Raw genomic sequence first — 18453 nt, 5'->3', positions numbered from 1 at the left:
ACTATACAATTGTTAGTGTGCAAAACAGCACAGGAATGCCCGGGTGGCTCGGTCGGTTAAGTGCTGGACTTTGGATTTTGGCTCAGATTGTGATCTCACAGGTCATGGGAGCAAGAAGCCTGCCTGGGATTCTCCCTCTCTCTCTCTCCGCCCTCCTCGACTCATGTGCATGCACGCACATGAACACTCTCTCTCTTTCTCGAAATAAATGAAATAAAACTTAAAAAATCCCATATATCCATCTGCTGACACATGACTGAGAAATCTCACCGGAAGGACATAACAGAAACCAGTCACTGGTCATCCCTCTGGAAGATCTTGGAAACAGAGGACTGTGATGGGTCAAATTTTACTTTACACTATGTCATTTTTTTTTTCTTTTTAATACTTTACTTGCCCCGATGTGGGGGCTTGAACTCATGACCCTGCAGATCAAGAGTCCATGTTCTTCCAAATAAGCCAGCCAGGCACCCCTACACCACGTAACACTTTGTACTGAGATTTTTACCATACAAAACAACCTATTAAAACTAAATGAACCCTTAGACAAACATGAAATACAGGTGGCTCCATAGAGACATCTCTAGAAGACATTAAGCAGTAATACTGGGGGAAAACAGTGTATTTTCTGGCAAGAAAGCATTTTCCGAAATATTGTCCTGGCTGAACGTGACAATCCACCTCCTCACCAGCTCACTTTATACCAAATACAGTTTAAGCTTTACATAACCTGCTTTGTTTTTACACATTTCTACTCAGGACAAAAATCTAGCACAGTGAGTTTTAGGTATACTGTTGGAATTTGACTGCTTTTTAAAAATTCAATTTTAGGGGCGCCTGGGTGGTGCAGTCAGCTAGGCGTCTGACTTCGGCTCAGGTCATGATCTTGCGGTCCGCGAGTTCGAGCCCCGCGTCGGGCTCTGTGCTGACAGCTCAGAGCCTGGAGCCTGCTTCGGATTCTGTGTCTCCCTCTCTCTCTCTGACCCTCCCCCGTTCATGCTCTGTCTCTCTCTGTCTCAAAAGTAAATAAACGTTAAAAAAAATCCAATTTTAATTTATTCAATGGCAACCTTCTTCTGATATTTTGTTTTTGTTACAGCACTTTCACTAGTAATTTGTTACAGTACTTTTATTTTCTTGCTATCTTATCACTACAAGAGAATTCAAGAAATTTTACTCTAAAGATGACTGAATAAAACATTTATCTTTGTCAAATTAAAAAAAAAAAAAAACAACAACCCCAAAACACTACTTTCAAAATGTACCTTAAATGACCAACTCCCCGTTTCTAACTAAATTTGAAATTTAAGATTTTCCTCTCTATAATCAGAGGATTAATTCTTCCCTCCTGATAATAAAACCCCGGCCAGAGAGGGCATTACTGCAAAGTGTGAATTTATGGTATACTTCAACAGAGTGAAATAAAGAGATAGAAACTTGTCGTTTAGGTGAACATGGTGCGTGGCACCCCGAGCTCACGGACAGCAATGCCCTGCTGTGAACACGCCGATCTGACAACATATGATCGGAAAACGGCGCATCTTTATTTAAGTGGGGGGGGTGGGGGGGGGTGGGGGGGAGAAGAGAGAAAATGGCACATCCGGCTGGCCAATCTTCCTCCCAAAACATTAGGTACGCAAGGAGGGGCATCACTAACATTAAGGAAATATCTTCCTCTCCTAAAGAGTTAGGAAAAAAACATATCCAGTAAGAAAATGAAAATCAGTTATTCCACCATTCAGGAATAACCACTACGAAGGTTTTGACACAGAGCCTTCCCAGATTTTTTTTTTTTTTTGCAAACAGACATATACATGTTATTTTATAAAAATGTAATTTTAAATGTTTACACATAAAATCTCAACATTCATAGTTTTGTTTCATGCTTTATTTTGAAAGTTAAATTAACTTAATCAAACGGACTACTACGAAAAATTAGACACAGGCAGATTCCTATACCTTGTTCATTTAGATAAAACAAAATTCTACATGAAACAAAAATTTAGATTGGTGGTTGTGGCAGTGCTAGAACACATGTGTGAATTATTTTCTAACCCTGGGAGGCAAGAAGGCCTTTCTACACATTACATGAAATGGATAAAAAGTAAGAGCAGTGATAAATTTGATACTTAAAAAATGAAATTCTGGGTGCACCTGGGTGGCTCAGTAGGTTAAGCATCTGACTTCAGCTCAGGTCACGATCTCATGGTTTGTGGGTTTGAGCCCTACGTCTGGCTCTGTGCCTCCCTCTCTCTCTGCCCCTCCCCAACCTGCACTCTCTCTAACAGTAAAGAAACATTAAAAAAAATTTAAAAAGGGGCACCTGGGTGGCTCAGTCGGTTGAGGGTCTGACTTTGGCTCAGGCCATTATCTCGTGGTTTGTGGGTTCGAGCCTTGAGTTGGGGCTCTGTGCTGACAGCCTGCTTCGGATTCTGTGTTTCCCTCTCTCTCCACCCTTGCCCTGCTCGTGCTCTTTCTCTTTCAAACATAAATAAACATTAAAAAAAATTTATAAAAAAAGATAATACATTCTGACTAGTAGGATTTATCACAAGATTGAAAGACTGGTTTAACATTTGACACTCCACCAATACCATTCACAATATCAACAAAATAAAGATTAAAAATAACATGCAGTAGCTGCTATGCTAACTTTTGTTTACATACTTACTTTAAGTTTTCTAATTCCTGTTTTCTCAGTGGAGAGGAAGGTGGAGCTGGAATGAACTTATCTCCATCATGGCTTTTACTGCTAAAATAAAGACAGACTCTTAATTATAAAGAGCAAATAAGCAATTAAATATAAAATTTGGTTGCCCGATCCCCACTCCCATGCAATTTTTTATGCCAAAAATGCAAAAGAGCCAAAACAACCAATGAAAAAATGCTTAGTAACTTGGTAACACCAATGTGTTAAAGCTATACTGTATTTCAGCTTCTTTTCTCCAATACACAGTATTGCTTTCAAAAATATCTAATTGTTGGGGTGTCTGGGTGGCTCTTTCAGTTAGGTGTCTGACTTCAGCTCAGATCATGATCTCGTGGTTTGTGAGTTTGAGCCCCGTGTCGGGCCCTGTGCTGACAACTCAGAGCCTGGAGCCTGCTTCGGATTCTGTGTCTCCCTTGCTCTCTGACCCTCCCCTGCTCATGGTCTGTCTCTGTCTCAAAAATAAAACATTAAAAAAAATTTTTTTTAAATTTCTAATTGTAAACAATATCTCTACAAAGGAGACCACTCTCGTATTTTCACACATTTCTCATTCTTCTGATTGCTTTTTTTTTTTTTTGTATCAACTACAGTAAAAAATAACCTCTTGATGGAGGCAGAAAAAAACCCCACAGTTTTATTTCAAGTTTTCTTTAATGAATGTATTTTTATAATAATCCAGAAAAAATGCTGGGAGGAAACACTTGAATTTAAAGGTACTATGTGTAAAAATAACTTTATATATGATGGTGTTTTATAATTACTAGAAACTCTCTTAGTTTCTAGAGATTGGTATAACATTTATACAAAAAAACCTAGAAATTAATAGAAATATTCTAGAGGTTAGTGATTTACGGTATGTTAGGACAAAAGGCAAAGGATAGAAGGAGTGAGAAGTTTTAGGATTTAAGTATTTACTTCAATAAAAGTAAAAACAAAGCCCTATCTCTGAGTGCGAAAGGATTTCTTTACAGCTGTATCTCCTGTCAATGAAAAGCTGTTTCTTTCCACTTTTCTCTCCCAAGGTTCTGTCCTCACTTGGCCTTCACTTTATTTCTCCCTTCCAGAAATACTTAACATTCATACTTTCCTTTCTTCTTATTCAAAACAGGGGATTTAGGAAATTCAGTCTGGAGATTTTAAGAATTCATCTGTAGGACAAAGGGGCTCGCGAATGAAGTCCTGAGGGGCTTCACCAAAGGGGGTCCAAGGGATTAGAATACCTGCAAGTTTCACCGCTTTCGCTGCTCTCCGTGTTCCCACCTAATTGGTTACTATTTTTAGACCCATTTTCCTGCTTCGGATCTTGCTGTTCTTCCGGTAAGAGCAGCAAGGCGTTTCGGAGACAGATGGCTGCAAACTCCATGCTGGCTACAGGAATGGCTGAAGACTGTCCATCGCTTGAAAGAGTAAAACCGAATTAGCTAAGTAAATAACATAAAAAGTAGTAAGACTTTTCTGTTCTCGGGAATAAAACCAATAGAATTATGAATGAAAATGTGCCCTCTGACAGGGAAAAATTTGAAAACAAGCCACTCCAAGGGAATGCTAAAGCACCCAAATCCTAACCGGCGCATATCAAGTGTAGGAAGCATGAATAATACCCAGTTGTATCCCCAGGAATGGGACTAGGGATGGAAAACAACTTGGAGGTGATCTGCAGTGCCCATGTTAACCCAACAGAGGAGTTACAGATAAGGAAAATTGTAACAAGGGCCAGGACAGGTATAGTAAGAACTGGAAAGAAAGGTTACACCTGAGCCTTGTTTCATTTGATCCTCGTTTTCGAAAATGCTTTGTTTTGCCTTACAATATTTTTTTTGAGATTTTATGTTATTTTCTTTTATTTTTTAAAATTTATTAGTTTTTTTTAACGTTTATTTATTATTGAGACACAGAGAGACAGAGCATGAGCAGGGAAGGGACAGAGAGAGGGAGACACAGAATCCCAAGCAGGCTCCCGGCTCCGAGCTGTCAGCACAGAGCCCGACGCGGGGCTTGAGCCCACGAACCGTGAGATCATGACCTGAGTCAAAGTCGGACGCCCAACTGACTGAGCCACCCAGGCGTCCCTTTTTTGAGAATTTATATAACTTTCTATTGATACACCAAACTAAACTTTATTAGGGGGAAAAAAAAGTGAAAAGTAGTAATAATTTTGAAAATTTAAGTCTTTAAAAAAATAAATCTGCAGTATAGCTGAAATAAATTAACACGAAAATAATGTGTGCCAGATACTATTTTAAAACTTTGGGGTGGGGGCTCCTGGGTGGCTCAGTTATGCGTCCGACTCTCGATTTTGGCTCAGGTCGCGGTCTCAGGGTCTGTGAGTTTGAGTTCCGTGTCGGGCTCCATGCTGGTAGTGTGGAGACTGCTTGGGATTTTGTCTCTGTCTCTCTCTGTCTCTCTCAAAAATAAATAAACTTAAAAAAAAAAAAAACTTTGGAAAAACTTTTAAATGGTAGAGAACAATTTTATTTTTGGGGAAGGAAAAAAACAGCAAATTTTTTACAAAGCCTACTACTTTAAAAATAATAGCAACTCCGGGGCGCCTGGGTGGCTCGGTCGGTTAAGCGCCCGACTTCGGCTCAGGTCACGATCTTGCGGTATGTGAGTTCGAGCCCCGCATCGGGCTCTGTGCTGACTGCTCAGAGCCTGGGGTCTGTTTCAGATTCTGTGTCTCCCTCTCTCTCTGCCCCTCCCCCGTTCATGCTCTGTCTCTGTCTCAAAAATAAATAAACGTTAAAAAAAAAAAATCAAAAAAAAAATAATAGCAACTCCAAATTGGAATCTTTCTTTTTTTAAAAAAATTTTTTTAAACGTTTATTTTTGAGACAGAGAGAGACACAGCATGAACAGGGGAGGGGCAGAGAAAGAGGGAGACACAGAATCCGAAACAGGCCCCAGGCTCTGAGCGGTCAGCACAGAGCCCGACGCGGGGCCCGAACTCACGCGAGATCACGCGAGATCAAGACCTGAGCCAAAGCCGGCCGCTTAACCGACTGAGCCACCCAGGCGCCCCGGAATCTTTCTTTATATAAGATAAAGATGTTCATATTTAAAAGCTATTCAACTGAAGGTTCTGCATGTGACAGCTTTATATTGCTTTGGTTACTTATGTATTTGTATTTTTTCTCCTAATACTAAGAATCAGGTTTAGGGAAAATACCTAAATAAAAAGCAGCAATGATACACTATATAAAAATTTTAAGAAACATCAAGATGCCCTCTTCTGGACATTCTGAATAATGAAACTGAATAGACCGGGTTCTCTGAGCCATCAACATTCTCAGCACATACGTGACTAAACCGAAACCCTGTGTCAGATAATATACACTATGGACTTATATATGAGGCTCTGGTTGTTGAAGTAGAAATAAAACCTAGTTGCAAAGTGGTTCCTCCCATGAAAAATCTTAAGCATATTTTTATACATAAATAACATTGAGAAATAATATCAAATATCTACACTTTCTCTCTCTCTGCATAATACTTACTTATATACAGTATTCTGTATGGACTGTGATGCCAGAACTATTTTGCGATGATAGCCTTGACCAACAATAGACTGTACAATTCCTTTCTTACTTGGAAGGCCTTTAGTTTCTTGTTCAGCAGTCTGCAAAAACACAAGTAATTTCCAATTAATCAATGCAACTGTAAGACAGGATGTGAAAAATGATCTAGTATTTTTCGAAGTACTCCAAGGAAGTTCCTATGATCCACCAATGTGGAGTTTTGGTGATAAAGGAAATATGTTCAGTACTGAAGAAAAGGATGGTTAATTAGTACATGAAGCGGGAAGTCTGTCATATATGCTATATTTTAATATGAAGTCTGAGGTAATTCTAAGGAAAAAAGGCAATTCAAGAACGACTTAAGCATTTATTTAGAACGATCTAGTTAGAATATCCTACACCCCGGACACCATGCTGCATCAGAGTAAGGAAACAGGAGAGCCACAAAGACTCAGAAAGGGAAGCAACTCTGCTTCCTAGAACCCAGCGTGTCGTTCTTAATTGAAAGCATTAATTAAATTTTAACAACATATAAACTGGGACAAGCTACATGTTAACATTTACACGGGCACAATTCTTTCCTTCTAGAAAATCGAAATTCTAAAACCCTGTAAACATTAGACCGACAACAGTAAAAGCTACCTACACACACACAGTGTTGGGATGTCTCACGAACACAGCAGCATCACCTCACTACGAGAACTTAATGTGCCAGCGGCATTTACCTTCCCGTCATTCGAGGTCTCTGGGTTGCCTGCAGGTGGAATCCCACCCGTCATTTTATAAAGTCACGCAGCTCTCACGTGCAGGAATAAACTGGAGCCGACCCACGTGAACTCGCAGAGCTAAACTCTGCCCTGCAAACAGTCCTTCTCTAAGCACGTTTCTGTACCGTTACTCACTGCTCCTACTGGAACTTTACTATAGTTGTACTTCCAGCCATGACTTCTGATAAAACAGGGATTCACTGTATATTCATTTTAAAAAGAAAATATTACACAGTGCTTAAAAAATACAACAAAACTGCTCTGACTGGAAATTTTGTGTCGAGGGGGCAGCCAAGCAAGATCAATGAAAAATAACAAAAAGTGGATATTCTGAACCATTCTTGGAAGGCACTCCCATTCTGACTTCTTTTCCTATTCGTGGCGATAAATTTATGATTCATCCATACGTTCCTTCCTGATCCGTAAGGTCACACAAGATCACGCAAGGAAGATGCGGAGGTGCAACAGATGAAAACAAAGACCGAAGGGAACTAAAAATCCACAATAATAAACTTTCTTTCTTTTTCTTTAATTTTTGTTAATGTTTATCTTTGAGAGAGAGAGAGCGCGAGCGAGCGAGCATGAGTGGGGGAGGGGCAGAGAGAGAGGGAGACGCAGAATCCGAGGCAGGCTCCTGGCTCTGAGCTGTCAGCACAGAGCCTGACGTGGGGCTTCAACCCACGAACTGCGAGATCATGACCTGAGCTGAAGTCGGATGCTCAACCAACAGAGCCACCCAGGCACCCCTTAACAGCCTTCTCTTAAATTGGTTCCATACTCTCCCTATAGTAAAGTCTGTGTTTTTTTTTTAAATTAGCGCATCTTCTCTCATATATTACACCCATCCAGGTAAGCGTAAGCCCTACCTCTGCCAAAAGCAGTCTGAAGCAATGTCCGTCAGATAAACAGGACATAAATGATCTCCTCAGCATCACCAATTTAACAATTAAGTTGGCTCTTTTTAAAAAAGATATTTTTTCTTAACTTTTATTTTAGAGAGAGAGAGAGGGCCATTGGGGGGAGAGAGAATCTTAAGCAGGCTCCACTTAAGATCCCATGATCCTGAGATTGTGACCTGAGCCCAAATCAAGAGTTGGACACTCAACTCACTGAGCCACCCAGGTGCCCCAAGTTGTTCTTTTTATTAAAAGATGAATTTATTTCTGAAGGTACAAACTGCTTTCTTCAGCATTCCTTCTATCCCAACTCAATACATTTTATGGAATTTTATTTAGAGTTTATAATTTCTGCTTTTGGGATTTTACTCTCTGGTTTTATTGGAGAGTGTTTGGGGGTTGTCTTAACTGTCTTTTAGGGCACTTCAGCATCCTTTTAGAAGGAAGAGAGAGCACACAGACAGATAATTATTTTTGGCATATTTCCTATTTGTAGCACAAACTGAATACTCTGACATCCACCAAATTATGGCAATTAAGTCATCTCCACCATTTTTTTAAAATTAGAGATTTAGAACTTTGCAGAATGGGGTGTGACTTCATAATAAAATCCACAGAATGAAGACAGTCCGAAAAGTACTACTTCTAAAAATAACACCTTTATTGTTTTAATTTATTCTTTTTAATGTTTATTTTTTAGAGAGAGAGAGAGTGGGGCAGAGGCAGAGAGCGAAGGAGACACAGAATCCAAAGTAGGCTCCTGGTTCTGAGCTGTCAGCACAGAGCCCGACAGCGGCTCACCAACTGTGAGATCATGGCCCAAGCCCAAGTCGGAAGCTGAACCGACTAAGCCACGCAGGTGCCCCTAAAAATAAGTAATTGTAAAAGAAAATATTAAGCCTTACTGTATTTCTCTACTCCCTGGTTGATGTAATTCCCTGGTTTCCAATAACTGTGCAAATGAGAGGCCTCCAATACTTAAATTCATGAATGGATTAAAGAGAATAAACCATTCCTAGAGATTTTTGTTTTCAGAAGTACACATTCTGCCTAGAATAATTTGTCAATTAATTTAAGAATTACCAAATAAGAGCGGCGCCTGAGTGGCTCAGTGAGTTGAGTGTCCGACTTCGGCTCAGGTCCTGGTCTCACTGTTCGTGAGTTCAAGTCCCACGTCAGGCCCTGTGCTGTCAGTGCAGAGCCCGCTTCAGAGCCTCTGTCTCCCTCTCTCTCTGCCCCTACCTTGCTAGCTCTCTCTCTCTCTCTCTCTCTCTCACAACGAAACAAATAAAAACATTTTAAAAATTAAAAAAAAAAAAAAAAAGAATGCTCCAATAAGAAAGTTGTCTTTCAAAAGGCAAATTACAATCCAATAAATCCTTAAAGCCCTTCGAGGACGGCAGGCTTCTCTTTCCCCAGGGGGATACAGATCATCAGCCACTTAAATACCACGTGTGAGAGCCGCCAGGCAAACATCCTTCCCACGCGGGCTTTGGCAGCAGTTCCTCAGGAAGGGGCGAGGGCAGCAGACGCATCTCGGGTCACCGATGGCAGGCACACCTCAGGTGCCAGGCCACCCAGTCTCCACACAGCCAAGGAGCACGGCAAGGGCCGGGGGGGGGGGGGGGGGGGGAACGGGTCTTACAGGCGTCTGGCGATTCTCATCCAAGCGGTCTTGCCCCCGCCCCCTGCTGACCGCTCCCCACTCCAGATTCCCAAGGCTTCCAGCAACCACCACGTGCAGAGAATCTAGGCAAGGACACCCACGTAAAGCGGCCTCTTTCGCACAGTCACGGGGGACCCTCCTGTGGGAGAGGCAGTCCGACAGTCCGTTTACCGGATCAAAAGGAAAGCGGCGTCGCACTCACGGGGTTACCGCCAGCCCTTTTCTACCCACCTGTGCAGGTGCCATTCTCACGCCCTCAGACGACACGGCCCCCGCCCCCAGCAGCCAGCGGACCACCGTCCCACCAGATACGACCCTCTCAACGACTCCACCTCTTTAATATGACAGCCGATAGAGGCTGCGATGCTTCAAGAAGCAGAAGGTCAACAAACGACTCTCGGAAACGAAATCTTTTGTCCAGCTGTTAAAGGACGGACTACGTACGTTCCCTGAGACTTAGAAAGGGAACGAGGTCTCGGATGTCTCCCGGCGTTTGCTGCTTTCTATGCAACGAGTTGGGGGACGGTTCAAAACGATGCCCAAGGGGCACTCACCCCCTTGTTGGCAGCAATGCAGCATTCGGCCAGCCGTAGCCAGAGGCGGGGATTTGCGTGATAAACCTGAACAGCTTCAATCAGACACTCAAAGGCGGCAAGTGGTCTTCCGATGTGAAGAAGCTGAATTCCACAGTTATATAGCAACTCGTACCTCTTGTTGGTTAGTAATGTACACATGGGTCTTCCTGAAAACTTTTTGCCTAGTGATACAAATTAGGTTAAGAAAAAACGCATCAGGTGAAAAAAAGCAGTCACACTCAAAACATTTATCCCACGAAGTACTTGAATGCTACCTCGTGTAATATCAGTGACCCCACTGTGAAGCTGTAACAGCTCTCTCCCAGTGGTGATCGTCCCCCTCAACCCCACAAATATTCTCCAGAGTCATTTCAGTTGCCTGTGCTGGTGCAGCCAGACAGCAATCTTCCAGAAAGGCAAAGAAAAGAGACAGGACCCACGGACTCCTCTGTACCTTTTCCACCTTCTTAGAAGATTGCAGTTTTTTATTTTATTTTTCAGAGAGACAAAGTGTGAAAAGTGTGAGTGGGGTAGGGGCAGGGGCAGAGTGAGAGAAAGAGAGAAAAGAAAGAAAAGAAAGAAAAGAAAGAAAAGAAAGAAAAGAAAAGAAAAGAAAAGAAAAGAAAAGAAAAGAAAAAGAAAAGAAAAAGAAAAGAAAGAAAAAGAAAGAGAAGAAAAGAAAAGAGAAGAGAAGAAATGAAAAGAAAAGAAAAGAAAAGAAAGAAAGGAAAGAAAGAAGGAAAGAAAGAAAGAAAGAAAGAAAAGGAAAGAGGGAGAAAATCCCAAGCTGGCTCCATACTGTCAGCACGGAGCCCAATTCAGGGCTCAAACCATGAACCGAGATCATGACGTGAGCCGAAGTCGGACGCTTAACCGACTTAATCAGTCACTCAGGCCTGATTCCACTTTTTTCATTTTTTTTAAACTTTCAGTTTGGTTAACCATTTTATTGTCATGTGCTTTCTTACCCAGAAACATGCAGCTAATGTGAGGGGGATTTAGCAACTTTTCTATGAACATAAAAATTAATACACTATACCTACAAAGACTATGCTTTGCTAACTTTTTCAAAGTTTCAGTCTATAATAAATAGACTACTTACAATTTTGGATACATTTTTCATCAATTAGTTTTATATTTCAATAAGGTAAATAACTGCTTGGTCTTAAGCATTCCAGGTGAAGGATTCGTATGGTATGGATATTAAATAAAAGACCTCAGGAATTTGCTCAAAAAGATTGTTAGATACTACCAATAACCGCACATGTGAAACCTTGGAAATAACCTATAATAAAACTAGGTTAGGAGGGCCTGGCTGCCTCAGTTGGTAAAGCACGGGACTCTCTATCTCTGGGTCACAAGTTCAAGCACCACACTGAATGCAGAGCTTACTTAAAACAAAAACCAAAACAAAAAAACCCAGCTTAGCAGTTGAGAACTCTCACCATCTATTTTGCTTTATCACGTTATCATACGTGATTACTCATCTCTGTATCCATGAAAAAGTGAACGTAATTTAGGTTTCCTTGATAATTACTCCTACCATCTTGTTATTTGAAGTAGCAATATCTACTAATAATCCCCAGAGTCAAACCTGTTGAGAAGGGTCAATGTTAATTTTAGGTAGGCACATGAGGCATACATTTGGACCACTTGATCTCTCATCTACCTATTTATTTTTATTTTTTCTTTAAAAAAATTATCATTTTTTAAATTCCAGTGTACACCAGGTACGGTGTTATATTAGTTTCAGGTATAAATAGAGTGATCTGACAATTGTATACGTGCCTCAGTGCTCAGCTGCTCTCTAGTGTCATGCCCTCCTCAGGCGGTCAAATACGAACTGTCTTCCAGCAATAAGCTCACCTGGATCAGTGCTGCCTGCACTGAGCTGTGCACAAACATTGTCGTTCTCCTGGAGGGCCTTTTTAAAGTAGAAAATTCCCAAATTGTGCTTGCTCATGGCAAAATGGATACAACCAAGATTATTCCAGAACATGCATCTCAAGCATTCACCTGAGAACACAGATAAATTTGTCCACAAGTTTTACTGTTGATACATGCCACACAAGCGTCAGCCACGCAATCACATCCGCTAGGCCCTACAGAAAAGTTCACGAGGCATTTGAAATTTAAGAAACATCTGAAAATTTTGTAAGCTCCTTTCCTTTCAAAATCTTTTCTTACAGGTGATAAACCAACTGTGCACATCAATTTTGTTAGCCTGTTTAGTCTTCATTTCCGATTCAACTTTTAATAATTATAGGCAAATGACACAATAACGCAAAGGACAAAAAATATGTATTAGTAACATCATGTGCATTACATGCACACAACAACATACTATGTAGAAACTGGAAAGAACAAAGTATATGTGGAAACATTTAAAACAGAAATGTATTCAATGAATAGCAAGAATACATGAAACAGAACACATAAAATCCTGCTTTTGCTTGTTAAACTTTAAGTCTCTGCTGTTCATTTATTTTTTAAATTTATTTTGAGAAAGTGCATGCATGTCTGCGCACATGCACGCACAAGCAGGGAAGAGGCGTAGAGGGAGAGAATCCAAAGCAGGCTCCGAGCTCCGCTCGATCCCACGATTGAGAGACGGTGACCTGAACTGAAGCCCAGAGTGGGATGTCCAACCCAGCCACCCAGGGGCCCCTCCGCTGTTTTTAGTTCCTATGTCTTTACACATCACTATGGCTCGGCCGGTTAAGTGTCCAACTCTTGATCTGAGCTCAGGTCATGATCCCAGGTTGTGGGATCAAGCCCCACGCTGGGTTTGTGCTGAGAGTGTGAGCCTGCTTGGGATTCTCTCTCGCTCTCCCTCTTCTGCTGGCACCTGCATGTCCACACCCACGCACTCTGCCAAAATAAACACTTAAAAAAATGTATTACTATGGCTGAGCGTCTTTCTCCTCATGCTTGTTAGGCATTTGTGTCCTGTATTCTGCTTCTTTATGTTCTTTCCACTTTTTCACTTGGTTACAGACATTGTTCCTACTGGTTACCTGTTAGTATGCTACAGAAAACTTGGGTCACGTCTGTTTCAAATATTACCCATAATGTCATTGGGTCATCTGTCTTGTGACCTGGTTCAGTGTGTGTGTGTGTGTGTGTGTGTGTGTGTGTGTGTGTGTGTGTATGGTTTTTTTTTTTTTTTTTAATTTTTTTAACGTTTATTTATTTTGGAGACAGAGAGAGACAGAGCATGAACGGGGGAGGGTCAGAGAGAGGGAGACACAAAATCCGAAACAGGCTCCAGGCTCTGAGCTCTCAGCACAGAGCCCGACGCGGGGCTTGAACTCATGGACCGCGAGATCATGACCTGAGCTGAAGTCGGACGCTTAACCGACTGAGCCACCCAGGCGTCCGTGTGTGTTATGTTTTTAATGCTTCATGTTTTTACGTGGTTAAATTTAGTCATCTTTTTAAAATTTTTACTTATCTTTAAAGACAGAGTGTGTGAGTGGGAGAAGGGCAGAGGGAGAGAGAGAATCTTTTTTTTTTTTTAATATATTTTTTTTAATGTTTATTTTCTTTTGAGAGAGAGTGAGAGACAGAGGCACGAGCAGGGGAGGGATGGAGAGAGAGGGAGACAGAATCCGAAGCAGGCTCCAGGCTCTGAGCTGTCAGCACAGAGCCTGACACGGGGCTCGAACGCAGATGGTGAGATCATGGCCTGAGCCAAAGTCGGCCGCTCAACAGACTGAGCCCCCCAGGCGCCCCGAGAAAGAGAGAACCTGAAGCAGGCTCCAAGCCCAGTACGGAGCTCACCTTGGGGCTCCATCTCACCACAAGATCATGACCTGAGATGAAATCAAGAGTCAGATGTTTAAGTGACTGAGCCACCCAGGCGCCTCTAGTCACCTTTTCTAAACTCTATGCTTCTTGGTTTGATCAAGTCTTCCCTACCACAAAATTAAAATACTCAAGTTATTGTTGTTTTAGCTGCTTTTATAATTTTTACATTTTAATCCTTCATTTCTCTGGGGTTTGTTTTGGTGTAATGAAAGCAATCCAAGCTTCAGGATTCCTCTTCTAAATTGCTTCCCAAATGCTCCAAAACAACTCATTGACAGTCCATCTTTTCCTCAATGATATAAATGCCAGACTAGACACAGAAAATTAATAATCAGGATATTCAATACTTAATACTAAAATCTAAAGGTTTTCTTCTGACATTTTAAAATTAAGCAAGGATATTTTAAAAAGACAAAAACTAGGTTTAGGAAAAAAGACAGTAGGAAATACGCTAAAATGTTTAAAGGAGAGTGCCTCTGATAGTAGCACTGTGAACACTTTAAGAAACATTCTATTCCCAAATCTCTCATGAGCATATTTTGTCAGCAGCAAAACCTAAATTTCACATGTGAGAAGAAAATGAACAATTTTGAAATTAATAACTATGAAAAATATCAATACTCAGCAATCAAAAAGAATGAAATCTTGCCACTTGCAACTACGTGGATGGAACCGGAGGGTATTACGCTAAGTGAAATTAGTCAGAGAAAGACAAATATCCTATGACTTCACTCGTATGAAGACTTTTAAGAGACAAAACAGATGAACATAAGGAAAGGGAAACAAAAATAATCTAAAACCAGGGAGGGGGACAAAACAGAAGAGACTCTTAAATATACAGAACAAACAGAGGGTTACTGGAGGGGGGGTGGGGTAAATGGGTCAGGGGCACTAAGGAATCTACTCCTGAAATCATTGTTGGCACTATATGTTAACTAACTTGGATGTAAATTAAAAAGAGAAAAGAAAAATACCAAAAAATAAAACTGCTGTATAAAAACCTTTCCTATTACATAATCTTAACCATTCACCAGTCAACCACATGCCCTGCTCCGCACTCCACTCCAGAGCCTGACAATATCAATTCTGAAATCTACATCAAGGCAATCCTAAACAAAATTTTCTCAAGCATATTGAATTTTTAGTCTGAAAGATCATTTCAGTGTTTGGGTGTTATGGGCTTCTGAGGGGAAATTTTGGCAATAAAAACAGCAAAAATGAAAATTTAGCAGAATTAAAAATGGGTACTCAGGGGCGGCTGGGTGGCTCAGTCAGTTAAGCGTCCAACTCTCAACTTTGGCTCAGGTCACGATCTCACGCTTCTCAAGTTTGAGCCCCATGTTGGGCTCTGTGCTGGCAGCACGGAGCCTGCTTGGAATTTCTCTGTCCCTTTCTCTCTGCCCCTCCCAGACTTGCTCTCTCTCTCAAAAAATAAACCAACACAAAAGTTAAAAAAAAAAAAAAAAGCGTACTCAGAATAAACGGAATATCCAAGAACATCATAATGGAGCAAACCGCTTTTCTTCGTCTTTTGCCGCCCCACCAAACAGAAGAGCTAAAAGGGCAACAGGGGTCGAGCATGTTCGCATATGCCGTCTGTGCTCAAATCTGAACAGAATCTAAAACAAAATGTATCATAAAACTCACTCATCCTTTGCATTAAAAAAAAAACTTTTTTTCATGTTTATTCATTTTTTTCACAGAGAGGGAGACAGAGCATGAGCAGGGGGAAGGGCAGAGAGAGAGGGAGACATAGAATCTAAAGCAGGATCCAGGACCCAAGCCGTCAGCACAAAGTCTGACGTGGGGCTTGAACTCACGAACCATGAGATTAGGATCTTGAGCCAAAGCTGGGCACTTAACCGACTGAGCCATCCAGGCGCCTCTTCTTTGCATTTTTATTTTTATTTTTAGAAAGAGGTGGGGGGGGGGTAGCGAGATGGACGCTCGAGGCACCTGGGTGGCTCGGTCGGTTGAATGTCCGACTCTTGATTTCCGCTCAGGTCATGATTCCAGGGGTTGTGGGATCGAGCCCCGCGTCGGCTCCAGGCGGAGTATGGAGCCTACTTAAGACTGTCTCTTTCTCTATCCCTCCCCTACTCACACTCATGGTCTAAGATAAAAAATAGTAATAAAATAAAAATAAAAAATTATAAAAAATCACACTGAAGAGAAGTACAGGAGACAACAAAAGACAGAGAGCCAGAAATAAAATAGCGTACTAGAATTTCATAATTTTCTTTTACCTGTTTTCATGAATCCTGGATGCTCAGCAATGTTTGAACTATTTAACAGCTTCACAGCTTTTCGATAATTGCCTCTTAAGTACTCAAAATTGCTTTTAAGAAACAGAGAGGGGGCAGACTGTAAAGAAAATATAAACTGTTTATACTCTGTCTTCACATGTGTAATGTGAGGTCACAATTGTACCACTATACTGGTATGTATTCAAGAGCGTAATTTAAGTCATGCTCACAAAAAACTATAGCTCCAAAATTTTCCATTGCTCTCACAACCCCAAAAAAGAAACCTATCAGAAAGCACCTCATAAACTCAATTCAGAGTTGCCTTAAAAAATCCATACACCATATATGTATATCTATTACACCACTAACTGGAAGCCAACTTAACAGCACTAACTAGGCCTTTCGTTTCAATGACTATTACAGAGACCGACGGTCTCCCTTATTTTTTAGGATACAAATCATCAAATGCTTTTCCAAAGAGGGATCTAAAAAAGTGTCATTCTGTGGATGGAGGAACCGCCTATTTTCGAGAGTGAGTCTTGCCGTGGCAAAGATCACATTTTGGGAGGCACGCGGAGCCTCACTTCTCTGGAAGCCCCTGGGGTGGCAGGCGCACAAGCATGCCCACATCTGCAGAGCGCACACGCAGCCAGGAGGACCTCAGGCATCCTGGCCTCCTCCCGCCTCACTCTAGCTTAGCTGCAGGCTTTCCAAGTCCTTGCTCACACTCTGCTGCCTCCTGGTCGCCGAGGAAACAAGGGCTTCCAGGCTCGTTCCAGGCAGCAGTGCCCCCTCCTGATTTAGGTATTACTGCTAGTCTGCAGTGTCACTGCTTCTCTTCTCGTTTCTCTCTCCCCTAGGACTATGGCATCCACTAAGGCAGAAATCATGCCTTTTACCTCAAAACAGGTTTGGTAACGGTTGGCCCGGTGGCCGGCTAGTTAGGCCTTCCCCCCTCGGCCTCCAGGCTACACCTCAGACCTGGGCTACCATTTGTTCTCCTCAAAAATCACCTGAGCAGTGACCCGGTGACAATCTGGGTCCTGCCTGGGATTTCTAGGGTCAATTTACCTGAAGTATTCCTACTACAAACCGTATCTCCTTATGACTTCATACTTAAAATTAACACCATTCCTGAAAGCATCGAGAATGTGTACAATTCTGTTTTTTCCCTCCATAGTCCTAAAAATCATGTATCAGTGGAGTGGACGGAAGGAGCACTGTGTCTCAAGTACTCTGGCATTAGTCAAAGTGAAGGTCAGGCCAAAGACCGTTTGGAAGGGGCAGGTTTGGGCTACAACCGAACCGTTCATCTTTAGTAAGTGGTTTGAGTGTAAACTAAAAAAATCCTGAGGTATCTAATAGTAAATGTTTGCGTGAATTATGATAAACAACTCCCAGAATGCTAGACAGCTATTTAAAATGGTGGTTCTGAGGGCTGCATACGAAGGGAAAATGCAAGCTGCAATTTTACATGAGAAAAGCACCGTATTAAATTAGAGACAAGGTATGATCACTACTGCACAACTCCATGTCAAGGTTCTTATCTACTGGTAGATATACACTTATTAAGACTAAAATAAATTACTTAAAACTGGCAAATTGAAAAAAAGAAAAAAGAAAGAAAAGTCAAGAAGAAACTTACATTTCCAGCTGTGTTCATGACCGACTTGATTTCCCTTTTGCATGCTTTCAGGGACTTCATTTGGATATAAGCTCTTACTTTATACTATTAAAAGAAAACGCTAGTATGTAAGAACAATGGTAGATTTACACAGGGTGACGTAGCTTTACTTTCTAGTTAAGGAAATTCATCCCAACCTGTTTACAACACAGTTACACCAGTTACTTGCAAAAGCAAATTTTAAATGATCTTAAAGAATCTATTTTCACTGTACTCTCAGAAGACATTCTAAAAAACAAAAACACATGGTAATGGTAGAATAAAACTTATACCCAAATTCCAAGCAAAACTCCTAACAATTCTTTTATTTTTTAAAAGTTACTTTATTTTGGGGGCACCTGGGTGGCTTAGTCGGTTGGGCGTCCGACTTCGGCTCAGGTCATGATCTCACAGTTTGCAAGTTCGAACCCTGCATCAGGCTCTGTGCGGACAGCTCGGAGCCTGGGGCCTGCTTTGGATTCTGTGTCTCCCCCTCTCTGTGCCCCTCCCCTGCTCCTGCTCTGTCTCTCTCAAAAAATAAACATTAAAAATCAGTGTTGTATTACTTTCAGGTACACAGTACAGTGATACAGCACTCCTGTAAT

The 18453-nt window shown here is 41.4% G+C and overlaps 1 protein-coding gene across 8 annotated transcripts in view; it reads right to left on the bottom strand.

Annotated features, from left to right (window-relative positions):
- Positions 1–18453, bottom strand: part of CNOT10 (CCR4-NOT transcription complex subunit 10) — a 72263-nt gene that overhangs the window by 23061 nt on the left and 30749 nt on the right. For 5 of the 8 annotated variants that reach the window (XM_043595846.1, XM_043595845.1, XM_043595840.1 and 2 more), the window contains exons 7-13: positions 17831–17914; positions 16186–16303; positions 11996–12145; positions 10109–10311; positions 6205–6326; positions 3931–4107; positions 2672–2752 (exon numbers count right to left, since the gene is read on the bottom strand). In XM_043595846.1, the coding sequence (XP_043451781.1) occupies positions 2672–2752; positions 3931–4107; positions 6205–6326; positions 10109–10311; positions 11996–12145; positions 16186–16303; positions 17831–17914 (935 nt within the window). The remainder of the gene's footprint in view (positions 1–2671; positions 2753–3930; positions 4108–6204; positions 6327–10108; positions 10312–11995; positions 12146–16185; positions 16304–17830; positions 17915–18453) is intronic. The other 3 variants (XM_043595847.1, XM_043595841.1, XM_043595843.1) reach the window with 1 other exon arrangement.

This window comes from Prionailurus bengalensis, chromosome C2 (genome assembly GCF_016509475.1).
Source record: "Prionailurus bengalensis isolate Pbe53 chromosome C2, Fcat_Pben_1.1_paternal_pri, whole genome shotgun sequence".
NCBI classification, from domain to species: Eukaryota; Metazoa; Chordata; class Mammalia; order Carnivora; family Felidae; genus Prionailurus; species Prionailurus bengalensis.
The sequence above is the reverse complement of the archived record's forward strand: the minus strand, read 5'-3'. Positions and strand labels throughout refer to the sequence as shown.